General features: G+C 40.2%; 1 protein-coding gene across 14 annotated transcripts in view; it reads left to right on the forward strand.

Moving 5' to 3' along the window:
* CHRM3 (cholinergic receptor muscarinic 3) overlaps window positions 1–23,559 on the forward strand; it is a 490,492-nt gene extending 466,933 nt beyond the window's left edge. For 13 of the 14 annotated variants that reach the window (XM_064383639.1, XM_064383637.1, XM_064383636.1 and 10 more), the window contains one exon: window positions 15,469–23,559. In XM_064383639.1, coding sequence (XP_064239709.1) covers window positions 15,488–17,260 — 1,773 coding nt within the window. In that variant the 5' untranslated portion in view covers window positions 15,469–15,487 and the 3' untranslated portion in view covers window positions 17,261–23,559. Of the gene's footprint in view, window positions 1–1,511; window positions 1,590–15,468 lie in introns of those variants that run through there. The other variant, XM_012443753.2, reaches the window with a different exon arrangement.
* Window positions 23,560–23,719: the final 160 nt, after the last annotated feature.

The raw sequence follows: 23,719 nt of genomic DNA on the forward strand, positions 1-23,719 counted from the left end.
AATGAGTCATTACATGCATTTCACTTAGAAAAGCATGGGGTTCCTTGAAGGACAGAAGTGACTGGCAGCTGTAGCAGCAGAGGAAAGGGTAGGGTCAAAATCTGCAATGTCCTGAAGTTCTCATGGTGTTTGTCTTTAAAATCATTAAAAAAAAAAAAGAAGAAGAAGAAGAATTATTTAGAAAACATGTCCCTGAAAAAAACAATAGAAATCCAAATAAAATTGTGGTGTTTTGTTCTTATTTCCGTAATTTCCTATTCTTCCCACGATAGTTTGTAATCCTTTAGCCATGTATAACATCCTTTGTGAGTATCTTATCCAGTTTTTCCTGTTAGTGAAGTTTTTCCACTCTGTATCTTATCTCTTTCTTCACCTCCTCCACTTCTCCCCACTTCTTCAGTAGAATTCAGTTTGATCTTAAGGGTCTTTTGCTCTCACCTTGTTGAGAGGAATCACAATGTCTGTTTTTTTCTGGCCAGATTTGCTTTTCTAAGAAAACCTGATGATTATATGCATCAAAATGGGCCCACTAAACATTTTATCTACTAAGGAACCACTTTATTTTAATCACAGTTGGAGATTCTAAGACAGATTTGGAACTTCAAAAAAGAAAGGAAAGGAAAAGGAAAAAGGCTTCTGATACTGTCTTCAAGGGATTGACAACCTATTAGTAAAATTAAAGAGGCATATAGTCAACAAGGGATATTTCAAACACTGAAGCAGGGAGTGGCACAGGGAGTCCACAAGTGGATGCCTTTGTGTGGCCGCCCTGCCCGCATGCCCCAGGGACCTCAGCTGTGAGTGTGCGCAGGAAGCAGGAGAGAAGATTCCCATTTATTTTATTTATTTTAATTTTTTTGAGATAGAATCTCACTGTCTCTCAGGCTGGAGTGCAGTGGCGCCATCTCAGCTCACTACAACCTCCCCCTCCTGGGTTCAAGCGAGTCTCATGCCTCAGCCTCCCGAGTAGCTGGGATTACAGGCATGTGCAACAACACCTGGCTAATTTTCCTATTTTTAGTAGAGATGGGGTTTCACCGTGTTGGCCAGGCTGATCTCGAACTCGTGGCCTCAAGCGATCAGCCTGCCTTGGCCTCCCAGCGTTGGGATTACAGGCGTGAGCCTCCGTACCCAGCCGAGAAGCCTCCCATTTATAAAGCTTAACCCACCAATAACTGTCACAGGCTTTACCTAACGTTTCATTGATCACTTAATAACCATACAGTATTACTAGTCTTAATTTTCTGGTGTTGCACAGAGGATGCCAGAACTTTCGTAACTAACCTGAAGTCTCACGGCTCATAAGCGAGGGGCCAGGCATCAAATTCCAGCTGTCTAGCACCTTGCAAGACCCCCTGGTGTCTTCAGTATATAGCAAACGTTCACTGCCCTGGAAGAAAAATTCAAGGACAGCAAAGAACAATCACAAAACAATTTCTGTATTATGTGATGCTCATTTTCCTCAGAAAAATCTAGCTGGATTGTGTCCATGACCAGACGGATATTTGAAGAGATGATGTGTTTATGGAGAACTCACCTCTTTTTCTCTGCAGCAGTAGAGGTTGAAGCAGTCCATGACAACTGTGCAGGTATACAGGCATGCCCCTGTCTCCTGGCTACACCTCCTTCCTGTCCTGAAAGATGGCTTCCGCTGAATTGTTTCTTTACTTGGGTCCATCCCTCCTGAGTGCCACTGTATCTGAAAGTTGTTGGAAAGCCCAAATTTGCTTCTCAGCCTTTCTTACAGCTGCCTCTGGAAGCCCCCATCCTCAACTCTCAGTCCTTCCAAGTTACTGCTCATCAGACACAATTTCCATTCCTTCCATCTTACTTTTCTCAAATTGTGCTTTCTTGAGTGCTTCTGTTACTGGTCATCCCATCCAAAGTGTAACCATTACAAGTTGTTCCACCCTCTAGACACATGTGTGCGTGTGTTTATCACAGCACTGTTCACAATAGCAAAGACATGGAATCAACCTAAATGCCCATCATCAGTAGACTGGATTTTTTTTAATGTAGTACATATACACTGTGGAATACTATGCAGCCATAAAAAATGAGATCATGTCCTTTGCAGCAAATAGATGAAGCTGGAAGCCATTATCCTAAGCAAAGTAACACAAGAACAGAAAACCAAACACTGCATGTTCTCACTTACAAGTGGGAGCTAAACATTGTGTACACATGGACACAAAGAAGGGAACAATGTGTGCCAGAGCCATACATGAGGGTGGAGGGTGGGAGGAGGGAGAGGATTGAAAAGCTCCTATTGAGAACTATGCTTATTACATGGGTGACAAAATAATCTGTACACCAAACCTCCACTACACACACTGTACCTATGTAACAAACCTGCCCATATACCCCTGAACCTAAAAGTTAAAAAACAACAACAACGAAATGTAACTATTCATCTCAATTAAAACAGAGTAGAGGCACTCGTTCTAGGTCCGCTCTGGGAAAGACACTATGCTACTCTCAAGCCACAACCTTGAGTAGGAGAAGACGAAAATGTCCCTCCAGGGGTCTGTGCCATCCTGGAAGAGACACAGTGACGTGCTCTGTGAGGTAATGGGAATGTGTGCAGAGTGCATTGGAAACACTGGGAGTTTGCTTCGCATCGGCTCTTCCCTCTGTTTGGAATGCTGTGCCCTCTCTATACCGCGTGGCAGCTTCGAGTCTTATTCCTCAAGACTCACAAAATGACCTTTTTTTGCTACCTCCGCATCGACTCAAGCAAAGCTAATCGTCTATACTGCTCCTTCCACTGCAGTTATTTTGTTTAGTTGCTGGCATTGCCAACAAGCGGTTTTCCAGAATAAGAACCACATCTCCAGTCTAAGGCTTGCAGGAAGTATTCAAACACATTAACTGTGTGAAAGTGTGATTGAAGAGTTCAACACATGAATATAAGATTCCTTTTTTGCTGGGTGGGTGAAGAATGTGATTCCAGGAAGTGGGACCTGATTCTTGAAGAAATTTAGAGTTTGCCTCATTAATAAGCACCTGCACCTTTTCCAGGTTTTCCTGAGAAACACGACACTACATTTTTCTGGGTCTGGATGATCTCTCTGTATAACAGGGTTCTCAGCCTCGGCACTATCAGCATCTTGGCTCATGAATTCTTTGTGGGGGGCTGTCCTGGGCACTCTAGGATGTTTCTCGGCATTGATAGCGTCTACCCACTAGATGGCAGTAGCACATTCTCCCCAGGTTGTGACAAGAAAAATGGCTGCCGACGTTGCCAGATATACCCCAGGGCAGAGTCACCCTGGGTTGAAAACCACACTTTATACTCACCAAATGTTAGCTCTCTTTAGGCATGAAAAAGACCTTGCTGTGTAGAAAATTATTGAACTGACTAACCATTTTTGAGAAATTGCTGTGGACCAGTCAGGCTATACTGGGTGCTTTATACAAATTCTATTTAATCCTCAAGTATTATCATCTCCATTTTGTAGATGAGGGTATAGGATCAGGGCGCTCAGGCGATGCGCCCACGTGGCAGAATCTGGTATATTTCCTGGCCCTAACATGCTATAGCAGGTGGTTAGCTGTTTAATGCATGCCTCCCACATTGCTTCTACTCTCTTTGCAAACATACAGTTGTATCTACATGTATGAGTTGGGCCGTGCAAATAGGCTGAAGTTTGAAGGGAAATCAGATGTGTGGAACATGTCCAGATATAAAAATAAATACTCTGATAAATGTAGACCTTAAAAAAAAGTGATCATGAGCCTAACTTAACTTAATCATGAATGCGTAAATATTAAGCCAAAGGAACTTTTTCACCAGGCATCCTTTCAGTACATAAACTGATGTATTAGAAATATTTAGTCCACATGACTGTTTTTACTAGATTTTTCATCAGAATTACTTCCTTAGTTATGTCAGATCGGCTGGTATTTTAAAAGCATTGTTCTTTATCCTCCACTATAAAAGCACAGTATTAAAAACAAATAATAATAAATGCGTCTTTAAAACGTTGAAAAATAATAAGTGAATCTGTTGCAGTGGAACAGAATCCAGGGGCACTCTTTCCCTGTTTCTCTCAGAAAAGAATAACTTCAACAACAAGGAGTCTGCCCTTTCTGGGAGAACGGGTCATACTAATATTTAACAAGAACGTCTCATGTTTGCTTTTCACTTCACGCCATTTCTCTAGATATTCTAATGACAAAAGGTTTTAGGCTTGAGAGTGCTCATGCAAGTAAACATCAGTCCAATCTAGGTTTTTGTTTTTGAGGAAAAACTGTGTTATTTCAGCAGCTGCTGCTACACATAGAGGTCCTGATGCAAGTTCTTTTCCAAGCATCCTGCGTTTTTGTTGTCAAGGTCCATATTAATCAAATCAAGTAAAAACCCATGAAAGGCGGCAACCAAGGAAGGAGGCAGCATGATACATCAATTTTCTAAATAAAAAAAGAAAAAAAAAAAAAAAAGACTTTCTTTTTTTAAATAGAATTTTATTCTGGTTTTGGCATTTAGAGATGTTTTGTTCACAATAAGAGCCATTGCTCCATATTAGGTAACATCTTTTCCCCCTTGCAGCTTGAAATGAATACCAAGAGTCAGGTTCACAAGTCGGATTCCCTTTAAAGACACGTTTGATTGCAAAGCTTTGTTGACTCTGTTTGATATCCTTCCCGAACTGCATGACTGAGCTAAGCTCGAGTTCCTGGTCACCAACTTAGGGAACAGGCAGCTGCTTCAGCGCCTGCGGGCAGAGAGCTGGTTCTCTGGGTCTGGTTTGCCACCTAGTGGCTTGCTGTGGTATTTCCATTCACCAGACGGCTTTAAAAGTCCTTTTTAGCTGTTGAATGCTATAATGAATTATGACAGAAAACAGAGGCACTAAGCAAAGAAGGCAGTCAAAGAGACCCAAAACCAGCCCTGAGAATGACAAAGACTGGATTACAAATAGAGAAGAAGCACTAAATAGTTGGTCTGAGAAAAAAAACGCAGAGCTGCCTGTTGCAAAGGTATTTTGGGTATACTTATTTATTCTGGATATATTTCCCAAACGATTAGTTTAAAAAAACAATAATTATAGAGGTAGAATTAATTTAGATGTCTGGAAAAATTTACGCCTTTTTAATCAGTTCAGCAAGTTGAAAAATCGAGAGCCCACAAACATTTTTCCCAAATAGGAACTGCCTGGTTGGCTCACAGGACATAAAATGAATTTGTCTCCTTGGAATTAATTCATCATAACCAAATGCCTCACATGTATATTGCTCTTGTCAGTTTCTGTAAGCAATTTCACATGTATTTTCACACTGGATATTTACACATTTTAAATGTTTAGAAGTTACCTATATCTTTTACAGACTTATAACCCCAGAGAAGTTATTTTTTGCCATAACTAGGGGGAAGAAGGCAAATTCCCTAGAACTAACCTTCAATTTCTCCTAACTCAGTACTCTCAGATTTTTTCTTCACATTTTTTATTTCACCCTCTTCTTTTTAATATTAATAAAAGATGTCAAAATATCCACTGTACTGGCTTTCAAACATTATCCAGCACAAAAAACACCGTACCTCATGACTATAAACATAATTATATACATGTGTGTATGTTGAGCAAATATTTAATGAAATGACATTCATTGTCATTATGTGGTGCGTATTCTGATATATCCTATTCAACTTGCTGTATGTTTTTTTCCTTTTTTAATTCTCATATTGACCCACTAATTAGCTCTTGCATTTTGAGCTTAGTGTATATGTGTATATATATACACACACATATATATACAGTGAATTTAGTGTTTGTGTATACATATACACATATAGATACACACACACACTAAGCTCAAAATGCAACAGCCAATTAGTGGACCAATTTGTGCGTGCGTGTGTGTGTGTGTAGCAAGTGCATGTATATATATAGTATATATATAGTAAGTTCAACATGCAGTGTATATAAACACTAAGTGTATATGAATACTAAATACATAGTATACATGCACTACATAGGTATACTAAGCCTATAGTATATATACACTAAGGATATATACACACATGGAGATGTAACTACCCCACAGAGGCACTCGTGGTACTCACGGGCAGGATCTTGCTCAGTTTTCCACTTCTTACCTGAGGTCTGGTGCCTGGAATGCTTCAGTTGCCATTCCTCAAATGTTCCACCCACAATCTGGCAGGGAGGAAGCCTGCTGTGGGCCCCAGAGAGGAACCAGGAGTCTGCCCCTGCTCTGCACCTACCTGACCGTGCCCTGAGCCCTCATGCGGCTGCATTCCTAGAACCCCTGCCTGGGATGACTTATAAAGTGGCAAGGTCACGGGGCTGACAATAATCTCTGTTCCCACCCCCTGTTTCTTCCCCAGCATTAAAAGGAAAGACTTCCCGTATTTCTCCTCATCAGTATCGTTCAGTTCAATGACTGTAGACTATGAACTCCCTTGGCTCAAAATATCCTAATGCCACAGAATATAAGCTGTTGAGTTAGGATGAGGAAGGAATATTAAACATAGAAATGATACCTTCTACTCAGAAAATCACCATAAACTGAGGGCTCTTAGCCCAGGACTATCACTGTTTCATTTGGGTCTGACCTAAAGCCCTGATTCTCAGGAAGTTGCATATTACCTGTGAAATAATAGGTACACCTGAAGTAAAACATTTGGTGACACTCATTTCTAATAAGTATTTGTAGATATTCTTTTTTTTGAAGTCCTTATGACCTGCTGATCAGTTTCTCCTAATGTCATCCGGTGTACCAATGGGACCTCCACTGCTGAGCCTCCAGAGAACAGTCCTTTTAATGAGGGGACTCTGGCACAGTGGCCCAAAGGCCTGGGAGATTATAGAAAATGTCTGAAGGAAAGTGGGGTAGGTAGGAGGGATCTTGTTTCCTGGCCCCATAGGGACATTGCCTTTCTTGATAAAGCTGGGTACAGCCTTGATCTGAATAGATTGGGGAGCACCAAGAATGTACCTCACCTGGGCTGTAGAGAAAGTGTGCTTGGACAAGGCATGGCAGGTGCTGATTGTCCCCTTGGAGGAACCAAGGCAAGAAAGGTCCCCTACAGCAACGAGGAGAGAAAATCCACAACCCAGAGAAGTGGGATTTCTGATGTGTGAGATAAGACACTAGGCATTTACATATAACATATGTATAATATTTTTAATCCATCATATCCAGGAGAGCAAGATAAGTAGTTTCATTTTTGTATAACTTGCCTCGAAGCTGCCTGTTGAGGCCCCATTCTGCCTAACAAATCACCACCAACTTAGCAGCTTACAACAAAGTTCCCTGTTCAGAGTCTCACAGCACTGAACTCAAGGTGTCCGCCCAGCTGAGTTCACGTCTCAGGTGAGACTAAGGAAGAATTCATTACCACAGGCATTCAAGTCATTGGTGCTTCTGCCATCATGACCCAGTGACCTCGAATAGCTGCCACCTCTGGGCACCAGACAGGAGGGAATGCGGCACACGTCTTCTTTGAGTCCAATCAATATTATCAGACTTTGTTTTTCTCCAACCTTCTCCCCATTTAAAAGCAATGTGAGGGTGGAGGGCAAGATTCCAAACCCTCTTTGGTGACCATCACCAGTATCTTCCCCTTTTAACTCTCTTCTTCTCTACCCCCGGCTTTGGAAACTTTTGGATATTTTTTCTCATTTGCAACATTACAGATTGAGCTAAAGTCTTCTTTGTCTATCATCGTCAATCCTAATTATCCTTCTCCTCCAAAATAACACTGCTAATATATGATTTGCATAGTATATACTATGTACTAAGTATACTTATATACTTAGTGTATATACTTATATACTTAGTATATATACAAAGTGTATGTATATATATATACATACATACTATACATATATATAGTACAAAGTGTATGTATATATACTTAGTACATAGTATATGTATAGTATATGTACTAAGTATACTTATATACTTAGTACATATACTATACATATACTATGTACTAAGTATATATACATACACTTTGTACTAAGTATACTTATATACTTATATACTAAGTATATATACATACACTTATATACTTAGTACAAAGTGTATGTATATATACTTAGTACATAGTATATGTATAGTATATGTACTAAGTATATAAGTATACTTAGTACATAGTATATAGTATACCTATATAGTGTAAGTATATAGTATATCTATTAGTGTGTATATATATATGTACTTAGTATATACATATATAATGTATATGTGTGTACAACTTTTAGTATATAGACATGTACAATCTTTAGTATATTATTACTGTTTGTATAGACATACACAATGTATATACACAATGTGTGTGTCTATAGAACCTTTAATATATAGACATGTACAATCTTTACATGTTTGTATAGACATACACAATGTATATATACACAATGTGTGTGTCTATAGAACCTTTAATATATAGACATGTACAATCTTTGCATGTTTGTATAGACATACACAATGTATATACACAATGTATGTGTCTATAGAACCTTTAATATATAGACATGTACAATCTTTACATGTTTGTATAGACATACACAATGTATATACACAATGTGTATGTCTATACATCCTTTAATATATAGACATGTACAATCTTTACATGGTTGTATAGACATACACAATGTATATACACAATGTGTGTGTCTATAGAACCTTTAATATATAGACATGTACAATCTTTACATGTTTGTATAGACATACACAATGTATAAACACAACGTGTGTGTCTATAGAACCTTTAATATATAGACATGTACAATCTTTGCATGTTTGTATAGACATACACAATGTATATACACAACGTATGTGTCTATAGAACCTTTAATATATAGACATGTACAATCTTTACATGTTTGTATAGACATACACAATGTATATACACAATGTGTGTGTCTATAGAACCTTTAATATATAGACATGTACAATCTTTAGTATGTTATTGCTGTGTTTTATTATAACCTAAATTTTATCATGTTGCATTTTTCATCCCACAATTTGCCTTTTTTACTTAACGAAGTATCTTTGGAAGGTTCTAAGTTAATATATATCAAGTTGATTGGCTTTATCTGCTGCATAATAGTCCCTCTTAGGAATGACCTCCTTTCTTTTTTAAATTCATTTCAAAACAAATGGTCTTTTACATTTTCCTCATTTTCGTCATAAAAATAAATGCCTTAGTTAATAGGCTCGTGCGTGTTTCCTCGTGTACACACCGATGCAGTCATTTCTGGTGGGTAGATACCTCGCAGTTGAACTGCTAGCTCCTGTTGTGCGTACCTTTTCAGTTTTACTTAATACCTCCAAATCACCTTTTTGTGATACTTATACCAATTTATTTACTCTGGATGTGGCAAGGGGAGATTTTTCTTATTTTCCCAGTGTGTAGGTCATTGATGTTTTTGAGCATTGATACTCAAAAGACCAAGTATTTGCAGTTTAAAAGCCCTTATCTTTAAATCCCTTCTCTCTACCAGAGTATTTAAAATCTACTTTAAAAAGCAAAAAAAAAAAAAAAAAAAAAAAAATGAAACACTGGTTTCTTTCTCCCTGTGTTTCTACAGCAACAACATGACCCTAAGAACACGAAAAGTTAGCACTGGGAGAAGGGAGGCATGATGCCCGTTAATACTTCAGAGTGTCAGCCTCCAGCACCATAATGCTCCTTACCTTCTCCATAATATATGGATCAGGTGATAGTATTCTAGTCTTATAGATGAGGAAAGGTCATCTCAGAGTAGTCAAGTAATTTGCTAAGTTTATACATCTCCTGGGGCTGACCCAGAACTCCAAACCAAATCAGCAAGACTCCAAAGACCACAGCTTTTCAACTCTGCTTTGCTGCTTCCTAATAAAAATTCATTAATGATGATGAGAACATCATGTTTATTAATAGAGTGATACTAATGTATCTCATCACATCATAACCTCAAATGAGTGCCCACAGTTTCCTAGACATTTCTGTCTTCGTAGCTACAAATCACAATGGGTTTTAATAGTGTGCTTTGCTCATAATTTCTGCTTCCCATTAAAAAGGCTTTATTTTCCTCAAAGTTGTATTATATTATATTCATATACCGCATTCCCTTATTTCTCATTGCTTCAATAGCTGAGGTTATTAGATAGAAACCCAAGTGTAGCATTAGGACTGCCATGGTTATTAACTCTGAACTCGTTAACTTATTCACTCTGTCCTTTGGTTGTTGTATCATATGGGTAAGCAAATGCCTACAGGTCATTTAACGGTTCTTGTCTGGCTTTAAAATTTTTGTTCATCTCATACTGCACATCTGTTGTATGACAGAAAGGGACTAGAACACTTTTAAATAACAAAAAGCACAAAATTTCACAAAGGTATTAGATATTGAATTAGTGTCAAAGTGTAAGAAGAATGATGGCCGATGGTGGATATGCCAAAGTGTACAGGTCAAAGATAAACCGGCGTTTAACCCGGTAGAGAAAGCTAAACTCACCGATAGCTGTCTTTCCTCAGTTCTGGCTTCTTTCATTTTCTGTATTCAAACAAAGCATAACTGGATTAGAATACTATTCATTTCAGGGCAGGTGCTCTACAGATTCACAGGATGAAATGAACTAAAAGAAAACAATGGACCCCTAAGGCTAATTTCAAAAACTCTTACTTATATTCATCAATAATATAGATCAACTGAGCAAATTAAATTGCTGTCACATGTATACAAACATAATGCGATTATCCACGGGGAGTAATTTGATATTCCCTAAGTAACTGTGCTTTTTAAAATATTTTATTCTTATTCCATCTCTTACCTAGGGGTGAGTTTATGAAATGCAGAGGCTGTGCACTCCCTGAATTCCCCAGCACCAGTCACCATCATCTAAAACTAGCAGTGGTTAAATGAGCGTGTGTCGGTATTGACAATGACAGAACACCTTTCACTGCAGGTGTATTTCATTGCAGAAAGTATCTCTTGTAGCCCAGGCAACAAAGGAAAGGCAAGGTCCAGGAGATGGTGTTGACCTCTTGAGTGGCTAAATTCAGGTTTCAAAGATCATCATCATCAAGCTCTCTCTGTTTCCCACACTCCCTCCCGTCTCTCCCCCCCACACTCCCTCCCGTCTCTCCCCCCGACACTCCCTCCCGTCTCTCTCCCCCACACTCCCTCCCGTCTCTCTCCCCCACACTCCCTCCCATCTCTCTCCTTCCTCCATGCCTTTCCTCTAGGTTTGCTTGCTCTAGGTTTTCCATGTGGTGGCAAATACGGTGATCAGCACCTAGCAGTTCCAAATATGAGAGATTTACTCTCTCATTCCAAAACCCTCATTAAACCCCCAAATCAACCCTCCTGCCTGGGTCTTCTTCATGTTCATTGTTATGGTAGAGGAGCCAGGACCATCTGATCGATGCCTATCCCAGACTACATACTATGGGTGACAGGCTATTTCCAAAATGACAGCTGAAAGAAAGACAAATAATAGATGCCCACTGCATGGCTTTAACCAACAAAGATGAAAAAAGAAGTATCGTCAGCACAAGTATGAATAAAGCATTGGGATGATTGGGCATGGCGTTTATTTATAATAAAACCAGGATGGCAGCCAGACATGTTGGCTCATGCCTGTAATCCCAGCGCTTTTTGGGAGGCCGAGGCAGGTGGGTCACCTGAGGTCGGGAGATAGAGACCAGCCTGACCAACAAGGAGAAACTTCGTCTCTTAAAAATACAAAAGTTAGCTGGGCATGATGGCACATACCTGTAATCCCAGCTACTCAGGAGACTGAGGCAGGAGAATCCCTTGAACCCAGGAGATGGAGGTTGCAGTGAGCTGAGATCGTGCCACTGCACTCCAGCCTGGGCAACAAGAGAAAAACTCCATGAAAAAAAAAAAAAATAGCATGTCATAAGACCCGAAAATGGGACTACAGGACATGATCAACTCTCACGGGACATGGCAGCAGAGACCTAGAAAGTGGAAATGAAAAATGTAGCTGCTGTGTTCAGGAATCTCGAGAGTGAAGGAGATTTCAGAAAGAGAAAGGCTCTTCAGAGTATATGAGAAATGAACACAGGTCTGGTTCTGGAAAACAAAACAAAATGCAAAATGCAAAATGCGTGGATAAAGATGATAATCTAGAGAGAACCACATTCCACTTATCAGCATATGGAGCCGAGAGCATTTAAGGGGCATCCCAAACTCCCCAGTAGACCAATAGTGATAGTAGTTATTAACCTCAGACACAGGGTGTCGACCTGACTAGCACATCTGTCCTTGCGAACATGTATACTCACAGGTGGAATGCGGAGATAAGGCGAATACCTTTAGAACTGTTGCAAACTGGGAGCTGGATGGAAGGAGAGCAGCAGACAGGTCTTCTGTACATGCATCTTGGAAGAAACCCTGAATGTAATGGAGTGCTACGAACAGTGTTGGAACACTTCTCAAACCCAGGCATCACTCAGTGAGGGAGAATGAGAGTTGAGTGTAAGCTGACACCTAATAAAACCCAAACATTAAAAAAGAAATGTAAAAGAGAAAAGTCTCATAAATTTCCTATAATGAAAATTAGTGCAATGTAGGAGATTTCAGCTATGGGAAAAGAATGATAGATTATACAGAATGTTTTGTATTATTTTTCTCTGTAATTGAGTATTATATTAGAATATTTAGACTGTTTCAAATTTTTTATTATTTCAAAGAGCCCTGAAGTGAACATGTGTACATGTATCTATGTGTGCATGTGTGAGTACATTTATGTCTAACGGTATAGGTATTATGTGTATACATAGAGTCACACAGCTCCTTTATACAGCAACCCCAAGCCCATGAAAATGGATTATTTTTGTCATAGTGTTGTGAATGCTGAATGTATCATATCATTTGCATCTTTGGCATTGTTTCAGGTGACAGAGAGTATTTCATTAATTTTTAAACGCACATCAATTCCACCTTCAGGAGGCGTATGATGATTTTTAACCAGGTGGGAGGGGCTAGTTGTATAGGACCACTGGAAAGAGCTGGTGGAGAGGCAACACAGCCTCACAGTTAGACATGGAGGCTGTGGGTTCAGATTGTCTGGGTGGAACTCTTTAAGTCCCACACACATCCGCTTGTGAACTCAATTCCTTGCACAGATTATTTAAATGTGTCTTCCTTTCCTGTAAAATAAGGTTATTTAAGGATTAAATGAGATAATATGCTGGGCATGGTAGCTCATACCTGTAATCCCAGCACTTTGGGAGGCCAAGACAGGAGGATAACGTGAGGCCAGGGGTTCGAGACTAGCCTGGCCAACACGGTAAAACCCCATCTCTACTAAAAATACAAAAATTAGCCAGGTAGGGTGACACATGCCTGTAATTCCAGATACTCAGGAGGCCAAAGCATGAGAATCACTGGAACCTGGGAGGTAGAGGTTGCAGGTAGCCAAGATGGCACCACTGCACTCCAGTCTGGGTGAGACTGTGTCTCAAAAATTATAATAAATAAGACAATTCATACAATGGATTTGCACAACATGTACCACATAGTAAATGTCCAATAAGTAATTTTTACTAACATTTATTATTACACTAAATTTAGCTCTGAGCATCCTGGCAGCCAAAGCAAAGAGAGTTCATTGTTCAATAAAAAGAGTAAGATAGCTCAGGCCGGGTGGCTCACGCCTGTAATCCCAGTACTTTGGGAGGCTGAGGTGGGCAGATCATGAGGTCAGGAGATCGAGACCATCCTGGCCAACATGTTGAAATGCTGCCTCTACTAAAAATGCAAAAATTGGCTGGATGTGGTGGCATGTGCCTATATGTCCAGCTACTTGGGAGGCTGAGGCAGGAGAATGGCTTGAACCCGGGAGGTGGAGATTGCAGTCAGCAGAGATTGCGCCACTGCACTCCAGCCTGGCAACAAAGCGAGACTCCATCTCAAAACACAAAAAGAATAAGATAATAATCACAGATACTTATATAGCATTTACTATATCAGCCCCTGTTCTAAGTACTTTATACATGTTAAAACATTTTGATGAGAAACAAAGCTTCTTTGGTCACTTATTATTGAATTCTGGAAAGAATTTTTCAACAATTGATTTTATTATGCAGAAAAGTATCATTCCTATTTTTCAATGAGGAAACTTGGATTCAAAGAAGTTAAATATCTAAGATCCCACCTCCAGTAAATGGTCAAACAGATTTGAACCTAGGCCTTTTCACCCCATAGTCTTCCTTCTACATCAGAAATCCTTTCCAGAAGACTCTGTGTGAATCTGACTACTGCTTTGAGAGACACTCTGAGAAAACTCTGATATTCAATATCTTAAGGCTTGATTTAGGACTCCTGCAATGCACATGCATATATATGTTTATCTGTAAGAGTTTATAGTTGAAGCCTTTTTTTTTAACCAAGAGTGTAAATGCAGTAGCAGGGTACACAATAGATTTCTGCTGGGATGATCAAACTTTGAATTCATGGAATGAAACTGACTGAGGAACGATTTGTTGAATCTAGTCTACAGTGGCTGGTGATGCGTCAACCCCTGAGCCAGGGGTGTCTGCCCTGGGGGTTCTGAGAGAATGGTACAGGTCACCACCAAAGTCAGAGGGACACCAAGGGGGTTTTACTGGCCACACCTTAATTGTAATGGTTCTTAGTGGTCCATACACTCTAGTAACAAGCGTTTGAAAGCACTAGTTGCAATTTTGTGATTTTTTTTAATATGCAAATGTGCGTGGGCATGTCCATTTGTTCACATGCGTGTGATGTGCTAAAATACGGTTTCATTCCTGGAGCTAAAATATCTCAATACTACAAATACTTAAGACTGGTTTGGTCCATTCAAAACATTCTGCTAAAAGTTCTTCTGCATGTTACCAAGCAGAAGACAGCTGCCTGGGAGATAATCCTGTTACCAGTCCTTACAAGGAATTGATATCTTAATTTTTCAATCCCGTCTCAAATAGATAATGTAATATGAATTGATTTCCGTCAGTTTTATCCCTTCTCCAGATTGGCATTGTTCATTTTAGTGAGGCTTAAATGGCTGGTATCACCTTAAAGTTGTATATTTCTGAAACCTCAGATGGGTAGATGCCCAGATAGATAAAATGCAAATCAAGTCATCAAGTTATCATGATGATAAAGCTGTCTGGATAATTGTAATATAAATGTCTGATAATTTTCACCTTTACAAAATAAGGGAAGTAAAGGTAATTTTGTTTGGTAACAGAATTACATGGAATCTATTTAGAAATGTGGGGAAGAGCACAATGTTCAGGGCATGCCACCAGTTACATGATGCTGTCTCAAACAAGTCAATCTCTGTCTGCCCTAGACTCCACTCATTTAAAATAAGAGAATGAACTTGATAACATTTGGCTTCATAGAGATTCGGCATCCTGTAATAGACCTCTCATGTCTTTTAACATATGCAATGCAAAGAACAAACGAAACAACGCAGAATTTTTTCTAACTCCGTCTTTTTTCTCTTCTTTTCCCCCAGACTATGTCAGAGAGTCACAATGACCTTGCACAATAACAGTTCCACCTCGCCTTTGTTTCCAAACATCAGCTCTTCCTGGATATACAGCCCCTCCGATGCAGGGCTGCCCCCAGGAACGGTCACTCATTTCGGCAGCTACAATGTTTCTCGAGCAGCTGGGAATTTCTCCTCTCCAGACGATACCACCGATGACCCTCTGGGAGGCCACACAGTCTGGCAGGTGGTCTTCATTGCTTTCTTAACCGGTATCCTGGCCTTGGTGACCATCATCGGCAACATCCTGGTCATTGTGTCATTTAAGGTCAACAAGCAGCTGAAGACCGTCAACAACTACTTCCTCTTAAGCCTGGCCTGTGCCGATCTGATTATTGGAGTCATTTCCATGAATCTGTTTACGACCTACATCATCATGAATCGCTGGGCTTTAGGGAACTTGGCCTGTGACCTCTGGCTTGCCATTGACTACGTGGCCAGCAATGCCTCCGTCATGAATCTCCTGGTCATTAGCTTTGACAGATACTTTTCCATCACGAGGCCACTCACGTACCGAGCCAAACGAACAACAAAGAGAGCTGGCGTGATGATCGGTCTGGCTTGGGTCATCTCCTTTGTCCTCTGGGCTCCTGCCATCTTGTTCTGGCAATACTTTGTTGGAAAGAGGACTGTGCCACCAGGAGAGTGTTTCATTCAGTTCCTCAGTGAGCCCACCATTACTTTTGGCACAGCTATTGCTGCTTTTTATATGCCTGTCACCATTATGACTATTTTATACTGGAGAATCTATAAGGAAACCGAAAAGCGTACCAAAGAGCTTGCTGGGCTGCAAGCCTCTGGGACAGAGGCAGAGACAGAAAACTTTGTCCACCCCACGGGCAGTTCTCGAAGCTGCAGCAGTTATGAGCTTCAACAGCAAAGCATGAAACGCTCCAACAGGAGGAAGTACGGCCGCTGCCACTTCTGGTTCACAACCAAGAGCTGGAAACCCAGCTCCGAGCAGATGGACCAAGACCACAGCAGCAGCGACAGTTGGAACAACAACGATGCTGCTGCCTCCCTGGAGAACTCCGCCTCCTCCGACGAGGAGGACATTGGCTCCGAGACAAGAGCCATCTACTCCATCGTGCTCAAGCTTCCGGGTCACAGCACCATCCTCAACTCCACCAAGTTACCCTCGTCGGACAACCTGCAGGTACCTGAGGAGGAGCTGGGGATGGTGGACTTGGAGAGGAAAGCCAACAAGCTACAGACCCAGAAGAGCGTGGACGATGGAGGCAGTTTTCCAAAAAGCTTTTCCAAGCTTCCCATTCAGTTAGAGTCAACCGTGGACGCAGCCAAGACTTCCGATGTCAACTCCTCGGTGGGTAAGGCCACGGCCACTCTACCTCTGTCCTTCAAAGAAGCCACCCTGGCCAAGAGGTTTGCTCTGAAGACCAGAAGTCAGATCACTAAGCGGAAAAGGATGTCCCTCGTCAAGGAGAAGAAAGCAGCCCAGACCCTCAGTGCGATCTTGCTTGCCTTCATCATCACGTGGACCCCATACAATATCATGGTTCTGGTGAACACCTTTTGTGACAGCTGCATACCCAAAACCTTTTGGAATCTGGGCTACTGGCTGTGCTACATCAACAGCACCGTGAACCCCGTGTGCTATGCCCTGTGCAACAAAACATTCAGAACCACTTTCAAGATGCTGCTGCTGTGCCAGTGTGACAAAAAAAAGAGGCGCAAACAGCAGTACCAGCAGAGACAGTCAGTCATTTTCCACAAGCGCGCGCCTGAGCAGGCCTTGTAGAGTGAGGTTTTATCAATAGCAGTGACAAAACGCACACATCAACCCACAGACCTTAGGAGGAGAAAGGTGAGGGTGGGAGTGATTTCTGGTGATGATAAAAATGGTTTTATCACCCAGATGTGAAAGAAGCTGCCTGATTACTGATCCATTGAATAAACCCATTTTAACAGAAAAAGTCAATACCAATTCAGCAAAAAACAAAAACACTACTGAACATAAAGAAATTTATTCTGAAATAGACTTCACATGTTTTTTTCTTAAAGAGGAGAAAAAATATTGCTTCACAGCGATTATATACCCAAATCGATTTGCCTGGGTCTTTTAATGCCCATTAGTTTTGGAATCTCAGATGAGCATAGCTGGCCCAGTTCCCACATTCTTCCCAAGGATCCCAAAAGTGGGAATCCAGACCCCACGTGGAACACTGCAGGCTAAGGAATCTGTGGTTCCAAAATTATTTCATATGTTGCAAAGCTGAATCTTCTTGTCCCAATAGAGCTTTCTGTCTTTTCTTTGGTGTGTCGTTAAACTCTATTTGTGGACTTGATTCTTGATTCTTGCAGAGTACTGTTTTGTGCAGTTCAAGTTTCGTACAAATAAAAATACTTAAGTATATATATGTGTGAGTTCTGCACGCACACACATAGTGTATATAATATAATGGGGAACACTGAACTGGCAAATTCTTCCTGCAATGTACACTGTCAGTACTTCGGTAACTGAGGTTCTCTAGGATCCTAATGCAGCATAAACGTGAAATTAGCCCAGTTTAACGTTTTTGAAACTGGGGCTGTTTCCCACAGAGAGCGGCCAGGCCTTCCCAGCAGGTCTGTGCAGAGTGGACGGGCTCATGAGTCAGCTGAGCACGGTGGCTTCACCGGGCTCGGTGTTAAGCAATCTCCTTTGTTGATGCCTCAACAGAGCTAAATCGGGGCCCCTCTGAGCTTAAAGAACGAACCACATCCACACGTTTGAATTTAATCATCTAAATCTGAATGTTTCAAAGCAAAATTTCTGCTATCTAAACTGCTTGAAACTCAATAATAGTGTCACGTTTGAATGTCACACACAGCAATATATATATAGGCCATATATATATATATAGATTTATATATATATGGCAAAGCAAAAAAACAGAAACCGTGGTAAGACAGGATGAAGGAGAACATTGTGTTTGATCCTTGCTGAACGGCACCTTCTAAAGAAAATAGGGCTTGCACCTTTGTTGCTCAGCTGTGGCCAGTGCTTTCTGGTGTTCATCATGTAACCTTCACCCAGGAATAGGTGAGGTTTAGGCAGTTACGTGTCCTCTGAAGAGAGAATTGCATTCTGAAAAGTAATGCTTCAAATTGATTTTCTTACCTTTTGGTAAAAAAAAAAAAAAAAAAAAAAAAAAAAAAATTTGCATTCTCCTTTGAATTGACCACAATGTTAACCGTTTTATTTGGGGAGGGGATGGGGTGCTGCCGTCATTGTCCTTGTCCTTGCTGCTGTAGTTGTTGGGGTTTCTTTTCCTTTTGCCAGGGCTGTTTGGGGAGGGGGAGGGGAGGGAGGTGGGAGGGCTGTGGAGATATTCCCTTTGTACAGGGCATTCGTGTTGTGAACCCAGAGCTGGGTAGAAGCTGCTTTTGTATTCAGTGTGAGGTGGTGTTTACAGGCGACTTTGACCACAGTGGAAGTGTACTCAGTGGTGTCTGTGTATCTGAACTATTTAATTTCGTGTTATGTTTATATGCAGAAATATTTATGGATACTACACCGAGTGTTTATTTAATGTTGATAAATATTACTCTTCAGTCTTCAGTCCTGGTGTCCTTTGAAAGTGATTCTTTAAAGTCCACTTGAGCAATGAACAGAATATATTGAGTTTTCCTGTGGCTAAGAAGAAGAAACATGTCATCCTGTTGGCATCGCCAAGTACCTAACACTTTCTAGGTAATAAAAAGTCAACTGTCACTTCAACGTAAATGTTTAAAATCACTCTTTAGTTAAATCTGATGGGAACTGAACAAAGCAACCCTCACCATTGTGTCTGAAATTATTTTACACAGGGGAAAAAACCAACCAGCATAATTGTAAGAATGATTTTTTGGGGCCCATATTCAACCAAAGAACAAGAAAAAAAAGACGATTTTCTAACATGTACAGCAAATTACAGAATGTCATATTATCCACCTGTGAAATGTCCAGTAAGCAACTGCATCTATATTTCATTACTCAAGTTGGCCTGGCACTAATAAATATGTGAATGCTTATTCAAGTGTCCCAGCACTTCAGCACTTCCCATCCTTTTGGAAACTCCTATCTTGCCTCCCTTCCAAAAGGACTGTTTCTTTTATTAAAAAAAAAAAAAAAAAAAAGAATTAAATTTGAGAAAAGGGGAAACCCTGAAATTTATCAGAACTTTGAGAGTCAATCACAGTCTCCTTAAACATGATTATTTCCTTACCCTTGTCATTTTGTGATGCTAATAATGGCAGAAAAGGAACAAATCCAAGACTCTAGGTCTCCTTTTTTGTTTTGCTGGTTTTATTATAGAATTGTTTTTAAGCCTCTTATGGATGAAAGCTTCATTTAAATACTATCTACTGACTTTATAGAAAGGTATGTCCATTTCTTGGGTCATTTTCAGAGAAAGAAAACAAGTAAAATAGATTCTTTTGAATATGAAGAATTTAAAAGTATAATTGAAGATGTAGTGAGTGTTTATAATTGGACCTCAGTTACACATGCATTTCTCAAAAGCTTTGTCATTAGAGGAGGTATTCAGCATTTACATATGATTAAAATGTCTTCATCCCAAACCGGGAACCGAATTATTTCATGCCATATGCATGAAGCTTGCAGACATTTCAAGATTAGCCACTTTAATTGAAAAAAGAAAACGATCAAACCTAAAATAAACTACACATGGAGAATCTCTTTCTCCTCTTTCTCTCTCTCTCTGCCTCTCTCTCTCTCTTTCTCCCTCTCCTTCCTTCTCTCTCTGTCTCTCACAAGCACACACACACATTCCCTCTTCTCCAGGCATTGCCAGATGGTTAAGAGAAGTGAGCTCTCTCTGGCCCTCTGGTTCCCTCGGCTCTGCTCTTCTTAGCCCATCAGCTCCCTGTGGCCTCTATGCTAGTTCTCTCTATTCTTTTAATACCCCTTTGCCTCTTAAACCCAGCCTTCACTCTCTACACGTTTTTCATTTATCTTTACCCTTTCGGGTACAGTCGTTGTAGATTCTGATGGAATGAAAACAAAAGCAAAAAGCCTAAGTGTTAGAGTCTGCAGTGGCTGAAGATCTAGAAGGCATATCAGCTTTCTCTGTCAAACTTCCCATGTTGCCCATGGCCAGAGCTCATTGCTCTGCAGAGCACGGGGAGCCCCTTTCCATATGGAGAGAGAAGCTGGAGTGCAGAGCTTTGCTGCAAAGTTGGCTGTTTCAGCCCCAACTCAGGGAGGAAAGAAGGATGCCAAGGCTCTGCCACAGCAGAGAAGCCTAATACTAGAGTGACACAGAGAAGGATTCCAGGGATCAGTCAGGGTGTCCTGTACTTATCTGAGTAGAGATGACTCAAAGATGAGGACCTATTCCAGGAAATTGCACAATCTTCCCCTGGGAGCTTCAGAGGACAGGTGAAGGTAGTGCAGTATAGTCAAAGCAGCATTGAATTTGGGATGAGGAACACTGAGTTCCTGGCCCAGTTTGGTCACTGCTTAGTTACATGTCCTTAGGCATGCTTGTCACTTAACCTAAACTTTCTGGGTTTTCTCCTCATTGCTCAAACTAAGCATCAACACCAAAGCTTCTCTAATCTGCCTTCTGATGGCCAATCTGTCCAAACTGAGGTCAGTAACTACCGTGATGAAAGTAAAATGGTATATTGGATGAATGCTTGAAATTTTCAGATTTTTTATTCTTTAAGGTTATTTACTTATTATAGTTCAACACCACAAAATCTAAGGGAGACTTGAAATTTTTTGGTAAACCCAGAGTTGTATGGCTTCAAATACTACTCCAACCCAGTGCCTGAGGTCTGGCAACCTTACAAAATATAGTTTCTGGGTGGCAGGTGTTTGCTTTGGTTTTACAATAGCATTTCTCATAATAGGACTGAAACTGCTAAGAATACAACACTCCGAAGTTACTTTTTAACCTAAACGACCCTACTTCTAGCACATCCTCTGAAAGAACATTTTGCTCCCATGGTATGTGCAACCGAACTTATTTCAACAGTGTCAACTCCAGCCCTTAATAGGTTCAAGGACAATTTTACTACTTCCTTTCTACAGACTTCAGTTACACTCTCTTTTTCTCTTTCCCTGACTTTAAATATTCAGCCTCTCCAGGCATTAATGTGTGAGTCAGTATTGTAGACCTAAGAGGAAGATTTCTAGAATGGTAACCCAGTGCTCTTTAGAACTGGAGAATTTCATCTTCTTTTTCTGGCTTTAGTGTTCATGTCTGGGAAAGGAGGCACATGATAAGATAATAAAAATGAATAAAGAAGATCTAGTTTATAAAATGACTATACTCCACATAAGTTTGTAACTGCACAATGTTTTGTTGTACAGATCAAAAATGAGCAAGTGTTAGTATTAATAGGCATGCATTACATTCACAGCTTCACGCACAGATGGACAGTGCGTTTGGGTATATGGAAGTCATCCAAATGCGTTGCTAGAACATGAGGCTTCTGTTGGTTCTGGTAGAACCACAGAGACTCACACAGAACTCTGGTGAGACTCACACATACAACTCTGGTCTGGACTGAGACCACCCCCAAAAAAATCATCTAGAGAACCAAAAAGGCTCATGTCTCAGTTGCATTATAAAAGGTAAAGGGGCTATATTTTCCACTCCAAAGAAGTGTCAGTAAAACTTCCCTCACCCAAATTATAATCCAGTAATCCTATCTTAAACCAAAAGGATTATCCCCAGAATGTAAAAGCTTACTACTGTTCTTTCTTGAAATCCAAAATGCTTATCAGTTCTGCATTTCACATACAAAACTCAAAACTATTTTTGTCCTGTATTCTGTGAGTTCCTTGATGGTAGAAATTGGGTCTTATTCATCCCTCTGTATCCTGTGGCTCACATAGAATCTGGTAAATTGCATATATTCAATAAATGTTGTTCAATATCTAATAACCTCCTTATTAATTAATAGAACATATTATCAAAATTCTGTGTACATCAATGTCCCATGCTGCTACTGTAGTCAGGAGTTATTTGGCTGGGAAATGCAAAGTGTTCACAAATAAGGTTATCTAATAAAATATCCCTGAGCAGTAAGGAGAAATATTTTAAATAGACTGGAGTTGTAAACAAATAATTTAGAGTCCAAAATGGAAAAAGAACATTAACTCTCTCTTTTTATCTCTGGTTCTAGATACTGGATTTGTTTGATAGTAGTTATTGGATTTGTTGACCAATCCAGTAAAGTCAGAAACTTTACTGGACTGGTCAACAAAGAGAAACTTTTGATTGTATAAAAGAGTAAAATTCATTGAAAGGATAATTCTTTTGAAACAGGCTTCTTGGTTGCTTGCTGTAGTAAGAGAAGCATCTGGAGAACGTGGAGAGTTCATAAATATACTTTTCTGTAGAAGTGAAGATCTGTAGTTTGGCTTACAAATCCTTGCATGTAGTTTTGCTTGGTGTGGAAAGTTATTAGGAGAGAATCCTTTATCCTGTTCTGCAAGCAATCAAACACATGCTCTCCCTTCCATCCATTCCTTGTCCAGTACCCGGGCGTTTCCAGCCTCCTCCATGTAACACTTCAGACTTCCTTTGGGCATCGCTTAGAGCTATGTGACAGCCACAGTTTGGGCAAGGTCCTTCTTTCTTTAAATATACGAATTGTTACCAAGTTTGGTGCAGGCTTGAGGAATACTTACATTAAAATGGGCTTCCACATTGGTGAATCAGCATGCTGATTTCTCTTGGCAGGAAGCTCTCAGGGAAATGTCTATGAATCATTTAAAGATGCTCTCTGGTGGATAGAGAAACCACAGTCCAAAACCAGATGGGTGTATATTTGCTTTGTAAGCAAAGGGCATGTATCATACTCGCATCTACAACAGTGTCCACATCTTTACCAAAGGCACTGAGTTTTACCTTTTTTTATTACCTCGTGGCCAGCACTTCCTCAGTAGGCATTTCAGGTGTGTCACAAACCATTTTCATTTTAATTCTGAAAAAGTCAATCATCTGTAGTCTGTACTATAAAATGATGCCTGCAACTTTGTGGTGAATATTATCCCCAAGTTAACAGTGAAATAAGTAAATAAAACTATTATTGAACAAAGAGTGTGGTTTGCTTTTACTTAATCCAGGGTCTATAACACAGCAGCAGCTTTTTATTGTATAAAAGAGTAGAATTCATTGAAAGGATAATTCTGAACAGACTGCTATTTGCATTGACTTCTCTTTCGTTTTCACACGCAAAAGAACTTTCTTTAACAAAC

Source organism: Aotus nancymaae, unplaced genomic scaffold, assembly GCF_030222135.1.
Source record: "Aotus nancymaae isolate 86718 unplaced genomic scaffold, 86718_ANA_hifiasm-v0.15.2.pri h1tg000032l_0, whole genome shotgun sequence".
Lineage (NCBI taxonomy): Eukaryota > Metazoa > Chordata > Mammalia > Primates > Aotidae > Aotus > Aotus nancymaae.